This window comes from Elephas maximus, chromosome 11 (genome assembly GCF_024166365.1).
Source record: "Elephas maximus indicus isolate mEleMax1 chromosome 11, mEleMax1 primary haplotype, whole genome shotgun sequence".
In the NCBI taxonomy this organism is placed as follows: Eukaryota; Metazoa; Chordata; class Mammalia; order Proboscidea; family Elephantidae; genus Elephas; species Elephas maximus.
The window spans coordinates 113296276-113319237 of NC_064829.1; the positions used below are offsets into that span (position 1 = coordinate 113296276).

Genomic DNA, 22962 nt, shown 5'->3' on the forward strand with positions numbered 1-22962 from the left:
ATTACTTGTGTGTACGGCCCTTCCAGCCACAGTCTTGTAACTCCCACCAAGGTGACTGTGTGCTAGGGTAACTCCAGTCTGCCAAGGGGATTGGTCAATTCTGCTTTAAAAGAGGGCCAATTCCAGAGCAGAAAGGAGGATCCTACCATTACCAAGGAGAAACAGCCAGGAGCAGAGAGTGGATTCTTTGGACCCAGGATCCCTGCGCTGAGGAACTCCTGGAAGCATGAGACAGAGAATGAGAGGGAGAGCAAGAGAGAGAGCAAGCTGTAACCCTGAAGATGGTGAAAAACGGCAGCAGCAGAGACCCGGCAGCAGATGGCATGGTAGGTTTCCTGGCCCACTGAGAGAGAAGGTTGAGTACCTTTCGGCAGAGGCCTAGGGCCAGGAAGAGGCGTGCCTGCGAGCACGGTTGGGAAGAGGCTGTCCTGACAAAAGAACTCTGTCCTGAGTTTTCTGAGCCTGAATGTAACCTGTTACTTCCCTAACAAACCCCATAACTGTAAGTATGGCCCGTGAGTTCTGTGTGGTCATTGCAATGAATTACGGAGCCCAGTAGAGAGTGCTGCAGGAGGGACAGTCGGTGTCAGAATTAGTAAAGACGGCGGAGAGAGGAGGCTTGTCTGGCCTTTGCCTCATGGGAGTCAGCCTTGTGCTACTCATCTTGTGGGGTTGGAGGAGGTCAGACACTGCCCCTAAGCCGTTTTTACAATGCCCAAGTGATTTTGGTCAAAACCAATCCAATTTCATGGATGGTCTCGGTGTTCCCTGGACGAGATGGCATCTTTATTCCAACCTTCCTGTGTTCTCCGTAACACGGCTTCAACTTGAGGGTTCCAGTACAGAGCAAGTCATAAAATTCAATTCAGTGGATTGTGGGCAGAATTTTTAGGAAGTCAAATAGAAGAGGAAAATATCAGAGTTTGGCACAGGTGGCAAGGCTAAGCAGTATTTTGTGAAACTCAGAGGCACGCAGCTGCAACGTAAAATACGTTCTACCACAGATTGCACTAAAGATCTAAAAGACATGTTAAGGGGTCAGTTTCTAGAACGGGGTGTCTACTAAGGGGTTGGTTTCTGGAACAGGACGTCTTATGTACTGTACTGTGATCATTTTTGGAGAGTTTAAATTAGTAGTCGCATGAAGAAAGAAAGCACATGGCTGAAATTTCTTTTAACAGGGAAAGCCCTTTTTATTAAACTTGTACATTTTATTGTGTTTCTTTCAGAAACCTAATAAAAAAAAAAAACTTTTGTTTCTACTTATTTAATTAAAAAATTCAAAATCAACCAAACAAAGGGAACTAAGAAAACATCGTTTTTTGTGACGGGAAAGAGGCAGAAGGATTCGATACGAGCCAAGAGAATTCTACGTGGAGCAAAGCGGTAAGCCAAGGAGCAGACGGTTCTGGTCTCCTGCAGACTATCTGCAACGTGAAGAGAGACAGCCCTTCCCTCAGGGGAGTTCCAAAGCACACTGGCCCCGTGAGGGCGGAAGGAGACTTCTTACCTTCTGGAGTAAGGAAAAGCCCCAAAAGCCCACTGATATCAGGAGCACAAATCAGACTTGTATTTCAGAAACGCACACGCACATCCTGCAGTTGTCCCGTCTCCCCTCCCCTGCCCTGCACTCCCCATCAACAGAGGTTCCTGAGGCGATGGCTGTTCACAGGGTATACGTGTTCTTCACCAGGTGCTCCTTGTCGTCCTCGGAGGTCCAGATGGTGCTGAGGGTGCGCTCCTGGTTCCTCCGGGCCGCCCTGACAAGGCAGAGCACAGAGGCTCCCAGGCAGAGGGTCAGGACCATCATGCACAGCCCCGCCAGGACCACAACTGCAGGAGAGAGAGAGGCCTCAGAACCGGCGAGACGGCGAGCGGGGCGCCACAGCAGCTCACGAGGACCCAGAGGTCCCAGTGGGCGCAGGGTCAGCACCAGCAGCCCTCAGGCCAGACGCCCCCCTGCCCTAACCCAGAAGGGTTTGGAGAACTGCTGGGAGATGCCAGTCTTTCCCTACAAATCCGAGGAGGGGCTTCTTGGTAAAGAGGAGATCCTATGCTATGTGCACACGCGGTTGGTACTTGTTTCTTTTTGAACAAAAAAATACCTCAACTCCGTATTTCCCTGCTGCCTCTCAGGGGCAGCCTGTACACCCGTAAAAACAACAACAAAAAATCCAAACCCGTTGCCGTCAAGTTGGTTCTGACTCATAGTGACCCTATAGGACAGAGCAGAACTGCCCCATAGGGTTTCTAGGGAGCAGCTGGGGTATCTGAACTGTTGACCTTTTGGTTAACAGCCGAGCTCTTAACTACTGTGCCACCAGGGGTCCATTCACAGGTGCGTGGAAAAAACACGTCTTCAGTGCGTATGTAAACATAAAATGCCAAGGTTTTCTGTGTGTGTGGGTGCACCCACGCGCACACACACACCAGCAACAGAGAAACAGGTGACCCTGCAGGTGGCTGGGGCGGCTGAGGTAGCTGCCTATGGAATGAGGTAAGAGTGGAGGCCACGGCATACTGGGAGCTGCGGCGGGAGGTGACCCTCGCGGCTTTAACTGCCCAGGTAAATATAACAGTGGTTGCCCCGTTGGTGAGTTCAGGTGCTTTTTCTTCAGGCAGGGCTCCATCTAAGGAATGTGACTGGCTGTGGCAGCTGCCTGGCTCCCTGTCCTCCACTTGGCTGCGGCAATTTAGACCGGCCATTCCCTCTCCAACCCCACCCCACTGCCCTCGAGACCCGGGCTGCTTTCTAGCCCAAGCCTGGCCAAGCAGGCTCCAGCTTTGCACCCCTTCTTTAACAGATCAGACATACAGGCCAGGAAAACAGACTAAAAGAGGCCAAACCAGTGTGGCAGGTTCTTTGTGCAAACACTAGCAGCCCTGAAACAAAGGCGACAGGACACCCAGCTTTCTTGTCACACCAGACTGCTCGGGGAAAACACCACTGGCCCAAAGCGCACGCTGCCCTGGACATAGCTCAAGAGCTCTGACTTCCTTCCTTCCTTCCTGTCACCCAGGGCCAACTCTTTATACCCACAGCTGCAGAGCCCCACAGGCTCACAGGAAGGGTGCACCCCTCAGTCGCCCCAGCTGCCTAGGCGGAGACTGCCTCGTGAATTACTGACTCTCAGAGCCCGCGCGATAACATCTGTGTCCATTTGATGGTGGGCCGGACATACACCACATGTTCCAAGCTGCCTGGCCACTGTCATGCAGAAACACGACCTTCTACTAAAAAGATGTTTATAGTGAAGGAAAATGTGTCCAAGATAGCATGAGCCTGCAAACACACAGCTGAGCAAAGCTGAGCTTAGTCAGGAAAGCAGGCAGCAGGCACGGGGGAAAGAACCACTTACCTTTAGAGCTGCGGGGCAGGACAGGATACGACTGCTTGCCTGGAAGAGAAAACACACTGAGTCAGGTCCCAGTCCTCCTGCTCCACCTAGGGGTGCCTCTAACTGAGACACCCCCACAGCCTCGGGGCCTTCCTGGGGAGCTCTGTCTGAGCACTTCTTCCAGGTCTTATGAGAGTCTGAAGGCCTTACTACTCTGGTATGGGCTTAGGGTACATACAGCCAACAGCCAGGGCCAAAGCCTGCCCCTTCCCCTCTAGGAAGCCGGGGTGGGGGCAAGTGGACCCAAATCAGATTGTTTAAAAACTGTTTTAAAATATATATATATATATATATAACAGATGCAACAGAGGAAGGAGAATCAGAAATGGGAGGAGGAAATGGCATGTGTGGCTAATTGCCTCCTTTTGCCACGAGACCAGAAGAGCTACATGGTGCCTAACTACATTACTAAACATTTTGATCAAAGGTTCTGTAGAAGAACCCTGATCAAAAAAGGAGGAAAATGCAGAACAGCATTTCAAATTCGCACAGGCTGCAGAATTTCTGGAGCCATGGAGGCCGGATGAGCCCCTGAAACTACTGCCCTGACCTTGAGTTAGAGTCAGCTCAACAGAAATGGGGTTTTTTTTTTTTGGTTTTACGTACATACGTGCATCTATATATATATAACGCAATTTGCCAATTCAACATTTTTCTGGTGTACAATTTAGTGGTATCAATCACACTAATTATGTCGAGTAACCATCACCCACAGTGGCTGCCAAATTTCCCGTCACCATTAACAAAAACTGCTTCCTAAACAATGGCCCCCCTCTCGCCCTGGTAACCACTAATAAACTGGTCTCTACACATTTGCCTGTTTTTGTTATTTCATATAAGTGAGCTCATACAACATTTGTCCTTTGATTGACTTATTTCACTGAGCATAAAGTTTTCAAGGTTCACCCATGTTGCAGCATGGGTCAGGACTCATTTCTCCCCATGGCCAAGTAGTATCCCATTGTGCGTATGTACCACATTTCGTTTTTCCATTCAACCGTAAATGGGCATTTAGGCTGTTTCCACCTTTTGGCTATTGTGACAAGTGCTACAATGGTGTACCTGTGTCTATTTGTGTTGCTGCTTTCAGGTCTCTTGGGTACACACCTAGGAGCGGAATTGCTGGGCCATACGGTGGTTCTACGTTTGACTTTGTGAGGAACCACCAAACTGTCTTCCACAGTGGCTGCACCGTTTTGCATTCCCACCAGCAGTGGACGAGGGCTGGGGAAAGGACCGGCGTCCTCAGGGGAGGGCTCATGGTCCTCCCACGTTTCCTGGGTTCAGAAGCCTGGCTGACTCACCGAAGCAGCGGTGCATGCATTCCTCCTTGGAGCGATAGCTGTTCTTGTTGCCCCGGCACCCTCCGTAGATGAAGTTATTGCAGGAATTCTTCTCGGCGTCAAAGTACCAGCGGGGGAAGGCTGCGCGGCAAGGCCCGGTGACCGCCTTGGCAGTGCAGTACTCTGGGAGCAAGACAGCCCAAGGGGTTCAAGTTAGCAGGGCCGGGGAGAAGAGAAGCTGAGGGAGAATGCTCCTGAGTAGTTATCTGTCACTAGAGAGACAGTACCGACGTGGCTAGCCTGGCCCATCTGACACTCTCCTCCACATCCCCAGCCATCTTCACTGAAGCCAAGACCACGCTGCAGAGACTGCTCTGTGCCACGCACTGGGCCCCACGCTTTAGCCGCACGGACTCGTCTCTGAGAGACCTGCCCTAGCACCTCATTTCACACCTGGGGAGTCTGAGGCGAGACACAGTGATTCGCCCACAGCCACACAGCTGGTGAGAGGCAGAGCTGCAGGGTACATTCTAGGACCTGCGCCCCATCTTGCCTCCTGAAAGCAAGGTTTCCTCACCTGCATGCTGTGGACCCTCCTGCCTCCTCCACCCTGGGGCCCTCAACAAGAGAAAGGTCAGGAAGTCCGCTTTGACATGTCCTTCATGGATAATCCTCAAAGGTGTCTCTGTTCCCAACCAAGTAAAAAAACACGTTTTGCCCCGCATAGAAATATTTTTTAAAAGTTGTACCTTCATAGTTGAAAACATCGCTGGAGAGGTCATCAGAATCCTGCCTTCTGGGAACTGAAACACAAATGTTGGTGTCAGAGAGTCTGGGACGGACACGGATGCACCGCTGAGCTGGGGCTGAGTCCAGAAGGGCCCAGTGGGGGAGCACGGACCTTTGGAATCGCTGAACAAGGGTGAGGAGTCCCCTCCTGTGGCAGCTTTGCTGTCACCTCCCAGTTGTAATAGACTCGAAAGCACACAGACGCTGGTGGGAAAGGCCCTCCAGCCACCTCAGTGGCTACTCTCGGGACTAACTCCAGTCACATTTCTGGGGTGACGAGGACAAGTCTTGTTACAAGCTCTCTGACACAGAAGGAGCCCCTCACTCTCCTGGGGATGCTTTCTTCCAAAACAGGATGGAAACCTGAGTTATTATGCAGGTGCCCCAGGGCTGTAGGTGACTGTGGAGAGGCCAGCTAGGGCATAAACAGTGAAGCCAGGCGATGTCATGGCCAGGACAGTCACAGGATTCCTGGCCCTGCAAAGCTGGACCCCCTGACAGTCTTCCAGCCAGTCAGGGAATGTAAACACTCACTCGCCTAGTGTAAGCACCAGGGACCTGGCCAAAGGGTCAGACCCAGGTCACTGGCAGCCTAGGGGAGTGCCATCCTTGGGTAGGGAGGGGCTGGGCAGCTCGCTCCCAGGGGACCAGCCTTTGGGAGAGCGGAGCTGGCTACCCATAGTGCACTTTGCTCCTTGCCGGTGTGTCTGGACCACTCACCCAGGCTCCTGGTGCCGAGTCCTTTAACCATAAAGGAGGGACGGGGCAGCAGCTGCCAGCACTACAAAGCAAGCTAACACAAAGCTCCAGATCAAGCACCACGTGGGAGAGGACAGAGAAGGAGAAGCAGAGACGACAGACAGACAGCAAAGAAGGAAGAGCAGGCTGGGGGGGCAGGGCAGGGGAGACAGCACAGCAGGCAGAGGCCAGGGGACCCGAGGCCCAGAGCACCTGGAGAGAGCAAGGGAGGGGCCTGGGCCACAGGGGGCAGCAACCACCAGGATCCCCTGACCACGTGAGGAAGCACTGCAGACTCCCACGGCCCTCCTGTCTGCTGGCCAACGTAAGGACACTGGAGCCAGAAGCTGGTGGCCCAGGCTGGGCCCCCGTTTGCAATTCAGAGTCAAGAGGACCAGGAGGTGAAGCCCTCTTACAACTCCCCGTGACAAACGTCCTTTCCCCATCACCCATCTGGGCGGCCCTCACTTCTGTCCTGGACTTCTAAAGAACCTACCACTCAAGACAGAGGGCTCAGCTTCACTCCTGCTGGTGGCCGGCACGTCAATGGCATTCTCTATAAGGGGACAAGCAAACACGGTGAGAAAACATACCTCCGAGGCTGCCCCGTGAAACCAACCCAACCGAACTAGCTGCGTCTCTGAGCAGGTGCTTCCTGAGAGTGGAAGCCTGTCTCCTGTGCTTCTCACGGCCACTCTCAGTTCTCCTTTGCATGGGACCTTCGCTGTGCGTGCTGGACCACAATGGCCCGCCTGAACTCAGAAACGAGGGACAAGGACTGCCCCGCCGGTGAAACTGAGATCAGCTTGTGGGGAATCAAAGCAGACTTGGCGAGTGGCTTTAAAGAGACAGGATGGCCACCAGGGCCAAACAACCTGCTGAACTGGATCTACCCAGCTCACAGCGACCTTACAGGACAGAGTACAACTGGCCCATAGGGCTTTCAAGGAGTGGCTAGTGGATTTGAACTGCTGACCTTTTCTGAGCCCTTAACCACTGCACCACCAGGCCTCCTTTGCCCAGCTGAAGAATGGAAAAGTTAAGAGTGTTCGGTGAGAGCCGGCAGGGTGTGGGACGGAGGGAGCCTGCTCCCTAGCACACTGCCCGTGTCCTGGGTGAGGCACAGGCTGGCCTAACCTGACGCCATTCCACACTCCCACCTCTCTCCTCCTCAACATCTTCTAAAAATTGCGCTCAGAGGCTCACCTACATGGGCAACAGGCGCAGGCATGAGGCCTGGAGAGTCTGGTCCCTGGGGCAGTTCTGTTTCTTGTTGTAAATTTGTAAACTGGTGCGAGCATTATCATTTGGCTCCCACAGAGCCGGCTTGCAGGGAAGGGAACGTGCTGGCAGAGGCCTGCGTGACTAGTCCCTCTGGCAGCTCTGGCTCTCCTCAGACTCACGCCAGAACGCCTCAAGGGACGTGTGGTGGAGCCACACTTCGGGGGCAACGGATGAGTGTTCCAGGACCTTGAGTCTGGACCGGTATCTGAGTCACCTCTAGGGAGAAGGCCAGCCTGCTTTCCCCTCACAAAACCCAACAACTGTGTCCCCTTCGTGGTGACATCCTGTCTCAGTGTCTACTTGTCTACTGCTTGTGTTCCTAAACTTCACCTCTCCTCCTTAGAAGACAAGGGGTAACGAGAATGGGTACAGAAACATTTGCAACAGTCAAAAAATATTCCCCCCCGCCGAATCATAGCTGACAGAAAAATGCGGTAAATATTTTCCTCAGTCACCCTGGGTAAGGTTGCCCGTTACCGCCCTAAAAGGTGAGGGGCTGGCCTATATAATCCAAAAACAATACCCAGCCGCTGTGGCTCCCCAAACGCTTGTGGGGCGTCTGCTGGGCGCCAGGCCTGTGTGCGCGTGCACTGGATTTTAAGGCCTTGAGGTCACAGCCAAGGCCACTGTTGTTTTTCGTCTTTACACACAACTTTAGTAATCTTGGAGCCCTGGTGGTGCAGTGGCTACGAACTCGGCTGCTAACCAAAAAGTCAGCAGTTCAAATCCACCAGCCGCTCCCTGGAAACCCGAAGGGGTGCTTTCTACTCTGTCCTATAGGGTTGCTATGAGTTGGAATCAACTCACCAGCAATGGTTTTGGTTAGTAATCTGATTTCTGAAACTGTAGCTCAAAGCCAACAGAAATTATAGCTAAGAGAGATTATAGCCAGTGAGTGAGGAGCAAGAGAGCTCTAAATCACAGGGATGTTAGGCCCAAGATCTGGGTCTCTGTGTGTGGGCTCACGCCTGGCACGGGTGATAAGCACCGAGGGCCCCAGCATATCCTGGGATAATAATGATAATAACATAGATCCATAATGTTGATGCCAGGGCACCAATAAAAGGGACAAGAAGTTACTTTATCCATGTTAGGGAGAGTGCCATTGAAAATCTTTAAGACAGAGCCTGAGTGGCCACATCCTTGGGGTTCTAGAACACCTGCAACAGGACCCAGAGGGTAGAAGCCTCACTGCCACCAGCTCTCAAAGAACCTACTATGTCTCAGTTCTCCTGGAGCTGAACCAGTGTGCTCTGCTGTGTGGCTTTAGGGTTGTTTTTTGTTTTTTTTTTTTTATTGCGGTAAAATACATGTAACAAAAACCCTAATGTTTTAACCATCTTTGAGTGTGCAATTAATGACACCCGCCACACTGTGCAGCCAACACTGCTGTTTCTAGACGTCTTCAGTCATCCCAGGCTGCTTCAGTTTTTTACTAAACTGTGAGGCTCTTCAGGCCGTCACCTGGGTCCACAGAACCCCAATGGGTGAGGGCTGGGACAAGGGCAGATTCTGGGGTCCACAGAACCTGATGGGTGAGAGTTGGGACTAGGGCAGATTCTGGGGTCCACAGGACACTGATGGGTGAGAGCTGGAACAAGGGCAGATTCTGGGGTCCACAGAACCCCAATGGATGAGGGCCAAGACAAGGGCAGATTCCGGGAGGTATGTTCTAGTTTGAGCCTGACCTGTAACTTGGCTGAGTGAGCTATTCAAGGCATTTGTCCCAAAGGTAAAAATAACCCAAACAGCCAGCAAGTGGGGGTGGTGTGGGCACCTAGGTTTGAGGACCTGGAGGACTCTGCTTGGGAAGGGAAGAACATTTCCCTCGGGTGGAAGAGAGGAAGTCAGGCAAAGGACGCGTTCATGCCCTCCACCCTTGGCCCCATGCATCCTGCCTGCATGCCCTGGCTCCGTCCTGTGGCTGACCTTCATACCCTGCCTCTGTCTTCTGCTTTTTAAACCATCTCCCCAGACTTGGTGATGAAAAACCAGGGAAGAGCAGAAGGTGCCCACATTCCAAAGCATCAACTGTCTCTCAGGAGTCACACGCTCCCGCAGGGGCTTACCTGTGACGCCGGCACATTTCTCCAGACAGTCCTCCTTAGTCAGGTAGTTATTATCATTTCCATCGCAGCCTCCGTACACAAACTGCTGGCAGGACTCGTCCGTGATGTTGTACCACCATCTTGGGAGGGAGGCCCGGCATCTTCCCACCACTTGGGAAACGTGGCAAAAGTCTGAAACACAAAGCAGAAACCAGTTGGCTCGGCAGGGCTATCCTGGTAACAGAGAACACACAAAGAACAGTTAGGAAAACCCCCAAAAAACAAACCTGTTGCCGTTATGTCAATTCCAACTCATAGAGACCCTACAGGACTGAGCAGAACTGCCCCATAGAGCTTCCAAGGAACGGCTGGTGGATTTGAACCACCAACGTTTTGGTTAGCAGCCATAGCACTTAACCACTACACCACCAGGGTTTCTGAACAGCTAGGAGGTGCCCACAATTCCCCAGCACCCCAAGAGAAGAGCCAGAGACTTGCTTCTAAAGCCAGTGTTTCCACTAGGACTGCTTAGTGATTCTTATACACCAAAAACCAAACCCGTTGCCGTCAAGTCAAGTCTGACTCATAGTGACCCTATAGGACAGAGCAGAACTGCCCCATAGGGTTTCCAAGGAGCAGCTGGTGTATTTGAACTGCGGACCTTTTGGTTAGCACCCAAGATCTTAACCACAGCGCCACCCGGGCTCCCTTCTCATATAGGATAAAAACAAAACAAAAAACATACCACATAACAACAACGACACCAATCCACCCAACTGGACAGTGCTTCAGTTGTGTGCTGATGTTGTCCCTGTCCCCAGGATTAAAGAAATACACACCCACTCTAGAAACACGGCTTTCAAAGGCAAAACACCAGACACGGGGACCTTTCCTGATGCGTGCCCCATCAAACCAGGCGCCAAGGGAAGTGTAGCACTCACAGGTCAGAGGTGCTGACAGGGATCACAATAGAGGGTCCCAGACAGAGCTGGAGAAAAATGTAGAACAAAATTCTATCTCAAAAAGAAAGACCAGACTTGCTGGCCTGACAGAGACTTGAGAAACCCTGAGAGTATGGCCTCCAGACACCGTTTCAGCTCAGTAATGAGGTCACTCCTGAGGTTCGCCCTTCAGCCAAAGACTTGGCAGGCCCATAAAATGAAATGAGACCAAAGGGGCACACCAGCCCAGGGGCAAGGACTAGAAGGCAGGAGGGGACAGGAAAGCTGGTAACAGGGAACCCAAGGTCATAAAACCATACATATACTAACCGTTTAATGAGAAACTGATCTTTTCTGTAAACCTTCATCTAAAGTACAATTAAAAAAAAAAAAAAGGAAGGGAAGTACGAAAAAAAAAAAAGGTCAGAGCTGGAGAGGCACAGCCAAGGAGAAAAGGCACTGCCAACGGTCTGCTCTCCGTGACCCTCACATAAACCCTTCTTCACCTTCCCTGTCTACCCATCCACCCCCGCTGTTCCCCTCAGCCCTCAGCCCAGGCAGACCACTTCACACTCAAGTTACCACCAAAGCCTCAGAAAGAAGCTTCTGAACTCTCCTTCCCCCAGCTCCAAAGGGAACTCAGGTCTCTCCTTCTCTAGCTCTTGTAATTGCTCCCATATAAGCACCTCAAGTTGGACCCGGGTTTCAGGTGCCCCCAATCTGGCCCCACCCTAATACAAGGAAAACAGTATTATACAATTCCAGCCAGATGTATTTGCCCACAAAAGGCTGCAAAACCTAGAGGTCAGCTTTCTTGACTAAAGACAGAGAGAAGCCAAGTCCTAGAGAAGTCCTTTTCCTTGGAGGAATCAGAAGGCTTGAAAGCAAGATGAGAAGGGAGTAACTTGACCAAGTGGTCAGATGCTGGCCCCTGTGCCCCTGGGTCATCCTTCCCAGGATGTGCGTCCACTTTGCGTCACTGCCCCCCTGCATGAAGGCATCCAGGCTCCATGGGACGGGCACTGCGTTGAGCACGGATACGCGGAGCTCCAGCAAAACCAGCCCAGGCCTGGCCACTTGGTTATGGGCTGCCATTTACTCCTCTCCAGTTGCTTTCAGGTTTATTAGGTTTATTTCACCAACTAGGAGATAACCTTCCAAAACAGAGGACAGGACTCCTGCCTCTCCTGTGTCCCCCAAAGTGTTGGCCATGAAACCAGATGCCCCACAAAACACTGATCTACGGGCCAAAAGGAGCCCTGGTGGTGCAGTGGGTAAGAGCTAAGGCCGGCAGTTCAAACCCACCAGCTCCTGTTTGGAAACCCTATGGGGTGGGTTATGGGCCAAAAGCTTGCTCTTATGCAAGACAAACACGTCCCCCAAAGAGCCCCCCACCACACCCATAAATCACAGGTAACTAGCACAGCAGAAAAAGCCTGCAGTGAAGCAGGAAATTCTGTATCATTTGGACGCAACCTTCAGTTAAACTGCCAGTGAAGAAGCCCCTCACCTGGGTATTTCACACGAACAGAACGCGTGTCCAGAAACAGCAGATCAGTGGAGCGGGCTGGGTTAGTGGTGATGGGGTGGGAACAGGGCTCGTCTGGGGATGACAGAGATGTTCTACGACTGGGTGACTGGGTCGTGGCGATGGTTACACAGCCCTGTCAATTTACTGAAAACTACTGTATACTTAAAAGGAGTGATTTTTTACGGTACGTACGTGACACCTTAACAAAACTGTTTAAAAAAAAAGTAGGGGCACCCTGTGTTGATCACACATCAACCAGAAGCAGCTGGATGTGCACCTGGAGCAGGTACTTTTGTGCCAAAGGTCACAAAACACAGCTGATCAACAAGGCCCAGGGTAAATGGACGCAGCAGAACAGACTGGTGTTGAGTCTGCCCGGCCCACACACTGCCAAACGCCAGAGGCAGCACTGCTATCCACGAGACACAAATGAAGAAGGACCCACAAAGGACCTGGTTAGGATCCAAACAACATCAAGGTGGGGAAGGGGGTGCACCCAACTGGCCCAAGGCATCAGCAGCCTATCAAATGCCCTACGCCAAGGTGAGAGCCCGGCGGGGGCCCCGTCTGCCTATGCAGCCTGTTTCCTGAGCAGTTTCAGGTACAGGAATTTGACAAACACCTGAGGGGGCCCCTGAAGGGTCCCCACCATGCAGGAAGCACCAGAGAATGTACCGGTGACCCCCTAGTCCAAGTGGGAATCAGGTGGCTATGGCTCTTTGTAAGCATGGGTGCCAGCGACACACTCTATGCCAGGTACAGAAGTCTGAGGGTGTGTAAAGAGGAAGAGAGAAAGGCGTTATCTGGGGAGGGATGGCAGTTACCCCACTGAAGTCAACACTGTCCAGGATCTGCCCCATCTCCAGGTACTCGGATGCACAATCTGACCAGACTCCCAGTCTGGTTATACAGAGGAGCTGATCCACGCTGAGAAAGTACATACAACGACACGTCAAACCAGAGCGCCAGGTGATTAATTTACAACGAGAAAATGAACCGTCAAGCAGGCTGAATGTCTACGTTCCCCAGCACACCACCCTGGAAGCGAGCATAAAGGCAGCAGGTCATCTGGAGCCAGAATAAGGGAAGCTGGCTGTGATAACTGGCCGTTCTCTCCATCTGGATCTAACAGGTAGACCAGCTGCTCACAGGAGACAGCTTGGGTGGCACTTTAAGAACATGGCCAAAAAAATAGGGACCATGCTAGGGGCCCTAACACATGGGACAAACACAAAACCAACCATAACTAACAATGCACAAGAACCAGAAGAGAAACTAGGTAACTGGGAGCTCCTAAAAATTAAACACTTACGCTCATCAAGACTTCGCCAAATGAGCAACAAGAGAACCTACGGACTGAGGCCGGGAAAACATTTTTGGCTACGGCATATTTGACAAGGGCCTAATCTCTAAAATCTAAAAAATATTTTAACACCTCAACAACAAAAAGACATATAATCCAATTAAAAAATGGGCAAAGGCAAGTTCTTGTAAAAAGACCAGACTCAATGGTCTGACTGAGACTAGAAGAACCCTGGGGGTCGTGGTTCCCAGACCTTCTGTTAGCCCAGGACAGGAACCACTCCCAAAGCCAACTCTTCAGACAGGGATTGGACGGGACTGTGGGATAGACAAGGATACTAGTGAAGAATGAGCTTCCTGAAACAAGTAGACACATGAGACTATGCTGGCAACTCCTGTCTGAAGGGGAGATGAGAGGGCAGAGAGGGTCAGAAGCTGGCCCCACGGACACGAAAAGAGAAAGTGGAGGGAAGGAATGTGCTGTCTCATTAGGGGGAGAGCAATCAGGAGTATATAGCAAGATGTTCATAAATTTTTGTATAAGAGTCCAACTTGATTTGTGAACTTCCACTTAAAGCACAATAAATTTTTTTTTTTTAAATGGGCAAGGGATATGAACAGAGACTTCACCAAAGAAGACACTCAAGGTGGCTAACAGACACATGAGAAAATGCTCACATTCACTAGCCATCAGAAAAATGTAGATCAAAACTACAATGAAAGAGACCATCTTACCCTGACGATGCTGGCACTAATCAAAAATAGAAAATAGTAAGTGTTGGTGAGGTTGTGGCGGGGAGACTGGAACTCTTATCCACTGCTGGTGGGAATGTAAAATGGCACACCCCAAAAAAACCAAACCTGTCGCCGTTGAGTCGATTCCGACTCATAGCAGCCCTATAGGGCAGAGTAGAACTGCCCCATAGGGTTTCCAAGGAGCAGCTGATGGATTTGAAGTGCCAAGCTTTTAGTTAGCAGATGAATGATCTAACCAGTGCACCACCAGGGCTCCAAAATGGTACAACCACTATGGAAAACAATATGGTGCCTCCTTAAAAAGCTAGAAATATAAATACCACACGATCTAGCAAGCCTACTCCTAGGAATATATGCTAGAGAAATAAGAGCCATCACACAAATAGACACATGCACGCCCATGTTCACTGCAGCACTATTCACAATAGCAAAAAGATGGAAACAGATGAATGGATAAACAAACTATGGTACATACACACGATGGAATACTATGCAATGATAAAGAACAAAGATGAATCCGCAAAACATCTCACAACATGGTTGAAGCTGGAGGGCATTATCCTGAGTGAAATAAGTCAATCACAAAAGGACAAACATTGCATGAGACCACTATTATTAAAACTCAAGGTTTTCACACAGAAAAGGCAACATCCTTTGATAGTTACGAGGGTAGGGAGAGGAAATTATTAACTAGATAGTAGACAAAAGTCAACTTTGGTGAAGGGAAAGACAACACAAAATATAGAGGAAGTCAGCAGAACTTGACCAAGGCAAAGTCACAAAAGTCTCCTACACATATCCAAATACCTTGAGGGACCAAGTTGCTGGGGCTGAGGGTTGGGGACCATAGTCTCAGGCGACATCTAGGTAAACTTGCATATCATAGTTCATAAAGAAAATGTCCTACATCCTACTTTGGCGAGTTGCATTTAGGGTTTTAAAAGCTTGCGAGCAACAATTTAAGATACGTCTATTGGCTCCATCCCATCCAGGGCAAAAGAGAACGAAGAAAACCAAAGACACAAGGAAAATATTAGCTCAAAGGACTAAAGGACCATATATGAACCATAGCCTCCACCACCCTGAACCCGGAAGAACTAGATGGTGCCTGGCTGCTACCACCGACTGCTTTGACAAGGATCACAACAGAGAGTTCCAGACAGAGCGGGAGAAATATGTAGAACAAAATTCAAATTCACAGAATTTGAATCTGACAGAGATTGGAGGAACCCCTGACACTACGGCCCCCAGACGGTCTGCTAATCCAGAACTAGAACCACTCCTGAAGGCCACTTTTCAGACAAGGATTAGACAGGCCTAGAAAAAAACAATTACACACATGAGGAACGTGCTTCTTAGTTCAATCAAATATATGAGACCAAGCGGGCAATAACTGCCCAAAAGCAATTTGAGACGGCAGGAAGGGACAGGAACTGGACAAATGGACACAGGGAACCTGGGGTGGAAAGGCAGAGAGTGCTAACAAATTGTAGGGACTGCAACCAATGTCGCAAAACAATACGTGTATATATTTTTGAATGAGACACTAACTTGAGCTGTAAACTTCCACCTAAAGCAAAAAAAAAAAAAAAAAAGAACATGGCCAAGGTCTGCCCCTGCAACGCTCCCTTTTCTGCGCTACTCCTGCTGACCAGTGCCTTGTCTTGGCTGCCATGTTCTTTCTTCAGATGTGTCGGTGCCTCCATTAAAGCCACAGGCCTCCATCACAAGTTACACCTGCTTTGAATGATCACACGCTGATTTTGTAGTGTAAAATCCAGAAAGCAGTCTCATTTTCAGTTTCCTTGGGTGGGGTGCAAGGGGATGGGAGAACTTCGTTGACCCTCGCCCCAGTGTAATTGAGAAATGTCTCTTTATTAAGAGAAAACCTGACCCAAAATCACAGATGTCTAGAAAGAAAGAATGTTGATCGTTGTTTCCCCGGGTGGCGGTACGTGGGGCTCATTAAGCTGTCTTCACTACCTTGCGTGTACAGGTAGTCCCTGATTTATGACGGGGTTCCCTTACGACAAATCTGTTGTAAGTCAGTTCTGACATTACTTGAATACTTCATCTTTTTTTGTGTGTTAGTTTTCATTATTATTGCTTTTATTATCAGTCTTTTTATAAATCCAATCTTTATGTCTTTGGGGCTTGGAAACATTACGTATAAGCTTAGAGATATGATGACACCAGCGTTATGCACCGTAACACTATGTAGGTACATATTCCTAGCGATAAGATGTACACAGAAAGTACGGTCTGAAGTGCAGTTCATTGTAACTCCAATACATCCTTAGTTGGGGGCTACCTGTGTATTTGAAATTTTCTATAATAAAAACAAAAACAAAATAATCTAACAATTTCTTTTTTTGACTCAGATTTAATTAGAGTAAAACAGAAAGAGTTCTAAGTAGCAGACTCATTGGCCGAAGCTTAGGTTCAAATAAGACTAAATTTAACCATGTTCTTTTGAACATGGTTAAAAAAGAGAGGCTCTTCGCTGAATGAAAAATAAGTCTCATTTTTTCACATGCTTTTAGTAATTACAACCAGTGTTGAGCCGATTCCAACATGGCGACCTCAAGTGTGTTAGAGTAGAACTGTGCTCCATAGGGTTTTCAGTGGCCACTTTGGCGCAAGTGGTGAACACACTCTGCTGTTGATCAAAGGTTGGAGGTGTGAGTCCACCCAGAGGTGCCTAGAAAGTCCTGGCGATCTACTTCTAAAAACTCATCCACCAAAAACCCAACTCTAACACACGGGGGGCTGCCGTGAGTCAGAATTGACTCCATGGCAACCAGAATTTAGTAACTGTCATCGGTTGAATCGTGTCCCCCCAAAATATGTAACAACTTGGCTAGGCCATGACTCCCAGTACTGTGTGACTGTCCGCCATTTTGTAATCTGATGTGATTTTCCTATGTGCTAATGAGGTGGGATTGGAGGCAGTTATGTTAATGAGACAGGACTCAATCTACAAGATTAGATTGTGTTTTAAGCCAATTCTTTCGAGACAAAAGGGAGAAGCAAGCAGAGAGACATGGGACCTCATGCCACCAAGAAAGCAGTGCCTGGCCTGCAGCAGACTGCGTGCTTTGGACCTAAGTTTCCTGCGCTGAGAAGCTCCTAGACCAGGGGAAGGTTGATGACAAGGACCTTCCTCCAGAGCCCACAGAGAAAGAAAGCCTTCCTGTAGAGTTGACACCCTGAATTCAGACTTTTTGCTTACTAGGCTGTGAGAGAATAAACTTCCATTTGTTGAAGCCATCTACTTGTGGTATTTCTGTTACTGTGGGCCCTGGATGACTAACAGTAAATTGTCTTTAAAAAACAAAAAACTCCATTGCTGTCGAGTTGATTCCAACTCATAGCAACCCTACAGTACACAGTAGAACTGCCCGATAGGGTTTCCAAGGAGCAACTGGTGGATCTGAACTGCTGACCTTTTGGTTAGCAGCCGAACGCTTAACCACTGCACCACCCATAAAAACCCCGTTACCGTTGAGTTGATTCTGACTCATAGCAACCCGACAGGACAGAGTAGAACTGCCCCGTAGAGTTTCCAAGGAGCACCTGGTGGATTCAAACTGCTAACCTTTTGGTTAGCAGCTGTAGTAACTTAGCCACTATGCCGCCAGGGTTTGCACTGCACCACCAGGGCACCTAAATTGCCTTTAAGCACCTGTAATGTAAACAAAGTTTTGTTGGCCCTTTTGTCTTCCAGGAGGCAGGGTTCCCTTGGTAAACAAAGGCCATGTATTCTTTACTTCCGCCTTTCACTATTCTCCAGAAAGCTTTTGCAAAAAGACAGCTTCCACGACTTGTCATCTCCCTTAAAAAAAAATAAAAGTAGTGTTTTTGGCAGATCCAGATTAAAATAAAAATGAACCAAAAGAGAGCACTACTTTCATCTCACCACCCCACTTATGGCCTTCACCAAGTAGGATGCCAGGCACATTACGTTCACTATCTCTAAAGCCACAACAAAACTGTGAGTCACGTAGGAACATCCCCGCTTTACAAATGAGAACACTGAGGCTTGGTGTGGTTAAAGCTAATTAAACTGCAGAGCCCGGATGTGAGCGCAATGACACTTCAGACGGACGGAAAGAAAAAAGAAGCCCTGGTTTTAACAGGCAACGGGAGAAACAGAACTTAAATTGATTAAAAGCCTAAAACATTCCTTAGGGCCTTTTAATACTATTTGAGTGTTCAGCAGGGTCAGGCTCTGTGCTGGGCCTCTGTTTTTAGTCACACTCAACGTCAAGGTCACGGACAGCACCGTACCAAATAAGTGGCCAAGGCGGAAGGGGGTTTGGTTGAACAAATTTTCAGGAAGTTACTCCTTAATGGCTAAATCCTTTATTGTTACGAGAAGACAGATGACATACTGGTCTTGGAACAGCCTTGGGAGGCAATCAGGAAAAACCCGCTCAAGCCTACTGGTGTGCTCACACATGCTAGTGCAGAATACATCATATATGTTTTCAAAATGCAGGGTAAGGAAAAAGCTGAGGGGAGCTAAATTTGGGTGCACTGTCTGCTGAATATGTAAGGAAAAATGGAATGCCTGGCCTTAGGAAGCAGTTCTCTTGGAAAAGCATCAGAGTGGTTAAAATCACACATTATCAGAAATAGGAACTAAAGTTACAAATTCCTGGCAGGCGTTCTGAACATTCAAAAAAAAAAAAAAAAAAGAAACAACCCATCACCAATGAGAGTCGATTCTGACTCATAACAACCCCATAAGACAGAGTAGAACTGCCCCCAGAGGGCTTCCAAGGAGCAGCTGCTAGATTCGAACTGCGGATCTTTTGGTCAGCAGCCGAACATTTAACCACGGTGTCACTATTAGTGGCTACAAAACTGCCAGGCAGACAGACTGACCTTTGTGAGCGGTGTCAGGGAAATCAGGTTCCTCTGACCCTGAAGTCACCGGAGCTTTAAGGGAGACAAGCAGCCAGCAGCTCAGACAACGCCGCTTGTGTGGCATCAGCCTCTGACCGGGACGTTACAGCAACTTTAGACAGCCAGGCACTACCAACCTAGCTGAATTTTACAGGCTTGAGGAGACAGGATCTAATCATTCTTTGAAAATGCACAACTGCAGCTATGCCTACTTTCAAAGTTAAGTTGACTTTAATGGGATATTTCAAACACGCTGAAAAGTACGGAAGATACAGCAACAGTGGTGTATCCACGTCTCAGCTTCCTCAGAGTCTAACATTTTAAAGGACTAAAGCATTATCAATAAAGGTGAAACTATTTGTAAGCTCTTGCCTCAATCCCATCTGCCCTCTTTCCCCAGAAGGAACCACTTCAAACTCGGCGTGTCTGTGTTCATGTTTTTATGCGTTTACTTCTAAAACAGGCCAAACTAACTTCCCTGGGAGTCTGCCGTTGCTGTGTGCTGCCGAGTGGATTCTGACTCATGGCGACGCTCTAGGACAGAGTAGAAATAAATGCCCCATAGCGTTTCCAAGGAGTGCCTGGTGGGTTCCAACTGCCAACCTTTTGGTGAGCAGCCTGAGCTCCTAACCACTGCGCCATCAGGGCTCCCCTTAGGGGTCCAGTCCTTCATAAACACACTCTTCACTCCCGGGTACTACAAACTGAAGAACACTGACTCACTCCATGCATAATATGAAAGCCTGAAGCCATTCGTTAAATGGTCCTCCTCCTCCCTCCTGTTTTCTCTAGAGCAGGGTCAGCAAGCTTTTTCCATAATGGGCCAAATAGTAAACACAACGTCCTTGCTTTGGAGGATAACATGGAACCATGAAAAGCAATCTTATAATCAATGGGAATGATGATTGTTACGTGACCTTTAAATGTTTTTGTCAAAACATTAGAAATTCTCTTACTGTTGGCTATAAATGGATGGTGTAGAGCTTGGCTGCTAACCAAAAGGTTGGCCGTTCAGATCCATGAGCCAGCCACTCCTCAGAAACCCTGTGGGGCAGTTCTAATCTGTCCTACAAGATCGCTGTGAGTTGGAATTGACTCGACGGCAATGGGTTTTATAAATGCATAAGGAAATTTTAAACACAGTTAAAAAAAAAAAAAAAGTACAGCATAAGTTGAAACATTAGAAACTGAGAATTACAGTGTTTTATTGCTTTGTAAAAAATTTATTGAGTCGTTTGGACAGTGTTTGCGGTCTTCTCATCCGGTAACTTATGATATGGAGCAAGCATCTTTTCTACGCCTCACAGAACTGTCATACTCCTTTTTCTAGGTTTGGATCATCCAACGTGATATCCCTCGTGCTTTCAACATCATGAAATAGCTCCAGGACTTCCTCACTTAGCTCGATAAGTGTGCCTTCACCAAGTCCCTGTGGCTGCACATCCAGAGTCTCTCCAACGGTGATCATGTCAACAATACTCCTGTGGTCAGTTCTTTCTTCTGTAATTCCATTTACGCTCAACTGGAATTTCACTTTCAGCGTTAACGCTTTTTCCTTCTTTACTGTACTTTCGTCTTTGTTGGCCAAGTCCCTCTTTCAATTATCCAATTTGTAATATGTCACATGAGTTTACCACTGGGAGACAAGGAAGCAACACAACCACACGCTTTGCTGTCGGCACGTGAACTAACTTATATTAACACAGTGACCAACCACCCTTAGACTTTGAAAGAAGGGCCCGGATGGTCAGTGAGGGTGATGTGCACCCGTGATTCATGAAGTGTGGGCCGAGGTACTGGCAGCACAAGTCTGTACTTTACCCCATGACTCAGTTAATATCCCGTGCATGTGGAAAAGTGAGGCCAGCCTTTATTTTAGGCTTTGTGGGTCATACCGTCTCTGCTGCTTCATTGCAGCTTGAAGGCTGCCATCGGCAATATACAAATGACTGAGCATGGCTGTGTTCCGTAAAACTTTATTTGTGGACACTAAAATTTAATTTCACATAGTTTTCACACATCGTGGAATAGTCTTTTGCTTTTTTCTAACAACACGTAAAAACCATACTTCTCTTAGCTCTCAGGCCATACAAATGTGCAGGGTGCCATGAGCTGTAGTCTGCAGACCCTTCTGTAGAGAATGATTATGAAAACACCCTGTTCAGATGTTCCACCCTCCCCCTAGAACTCATCCAGTCTTAAACTGGTTCAGAACTCAGAACCAATCATGTATTTTCCTAAGGTTCACATTCCTTAGGACAACACTGACCCTGCATTCCTCAAGTTCATCCTTTGCCTAAAATGCTGGAGCACACCCTTCCAATCACTGAAAAACAACAGGACTCTTTCCATTAAAGCTGCTTAGAATTCTAAGGGTAATGGCCAAAGGGAAACGATTTATCACCATAATCCTCAGACGTATTTTACACAGAAGGACAGGCTAGAGGCTACTCCTCAACATCAAAAAGCAAAGCAAGCTCTCAAGTCATTGAATCTAAGGGTCTCAAAGACGACGGACAACTATTGCCGTATCCACAAGGGGCCTGGTGTCCACGGAGACACAACAGCTGAAAGCTCACTGCCAAGACAGCCTGCTTGTGCTGGTTCAACAGCTGACTGAGGCAACCCAAGGAGGGAATACTCAACTGCTGTTAGAAACAGGGAAATGTGCATATGCTGACAAGGAAAAACATCTAAGACTGGGCGGAGGGAGCAAAAGATCGGGCTATGCACTAGGATTCCTTTGTAAAACTTTTAATTCGGGTGCATGTATGAGCGGCTACCTTTGAGGAAAGGGAGTGGATGGGGGAGGCTTTTAGACACAGTCTGCCCCTTTCATCTGCACCTTTTAGTCACTTTGAGTATTCTCAATCAAGTTAATGTACTTTTTTTTTTTAATCTGGGTAGAGGATTACGATTTTTTTTTTGTTCCTTTTTATCTGTATCTTTTAGTACACTTTGGGTATTCTCGATCAAGTTAATGTATTACTTTTTTTTTAAATCTGGGTAGAGGATTAAGATCCTTTTTCTTAAACTTTTCAGTTGGAAAAACACAATAAAAATTTTTAGAACTACACGGAAAACAAACCAGAATGTCCTAAATTACCTACTGTCTTCAGCAATACGAAGCAACGAGTGTTTGATGACTACTTATCACACATAAGTAGGGTGGTCACGTAATTCATCGTTCAGACAAAGATACTTCTGAGAGTGAAAGGGGCATTTGCCATCGTTACCCCGGGCCATGAGGCAAAACCTGGAACCAACCAGATCACCCTATACAGAAGGCACTGCAATGAAGGAGTGGCCCTCGTAAATTCCAGGGGTTTACAATTAAGTTGGAGCCACAAGACTCACTTGGAAAGGAAAAAAAAAAAAAAAAAAATTGACCAAAGACTTTGGTCATCTGGCCAAAGCAGGCAGGGCGGCAGGGAGGAGAACGTACAAGCTGAGCAGTCGCTCTGGTCGAGGAGCCCTGAGCAGGAGTCCAGCACCTCTTACTAGCTGCATTACCTCAGACCAGCTTTCCAACCTCCTCGTGCTCATCCCCTTGTTCATAACACGGGAACAACAATTCGTGCAGCAAGAATGGATCACCCCACAGTCTCTGATTTAGGCCTGACTAACTGACCTGGTGGCGCAACGGTTAAGCACTCGGCTGCTAACGGAAAAGGTGGTGGTTCAAAGCCACCCGGGTTTCTCTGCTGGAGAAGGACCTGGTGATCCGCTCCCGTAAGGATTACAGCCAAGAAAACCCTGTGGGGCAGTTCTACTCTGTAACACGTGGGGTCACTATGACTCAGAATGCACTTGACGGGGGGCCCAACAACAATAATTAAAACAAACAGATTTTAGAGGCTTGGAAAGTCTAACGTGCAAACTCTTGGGAGGCTCAAGTGATGGGTGTGACCCTAATACTCCCCAGCATGGTTTCTCCTTTTTCAAAATAAGCCAGGGAGAGCTTGACATAACTAACACCAT

At 48.5% G+C, this 22962-nt stretch overlaps 1 protein-coding gene across 1 annotated transcript in view; it reads right to left on the minus strand.

The window, feature by feature from the left end:
* Positions 1–1174: 1174 nt before the first annotated feature.
* The window catches only part of SPINT2 (serine peptidase inhibitor, Kunitz type 2), a 31753-nt gene continuing 9965 nt past the window's right edge, over positions 1175–22962 (minus strand). Inside the window, exons 2-7 of the mRNA XM_049900927.1 lie at positions 9562–9732; positions 6705–6764; positions 5431–5484; positions 4703–4864; positions 3360–3398; positions 1175–1833 (exon numbers count right to left, since the gene is read on the minus strand). Coding sequence (XP_049756884.1) covers positions 1667–1833; positions 3360–3398; positions 4703–4864; positions 5431–5484; positions 6705–6764; positions 9562–9732 — 653 coding nt within the window. The 3' untranslated portion in view covers positions 1175–1666. The remainder of the gene's footprint in view (positions 1834–3359; positions 3399–4702; positions 4865–5430; positions 5485–6704; positions 6765–9561; positions 9733–22962) is intronic.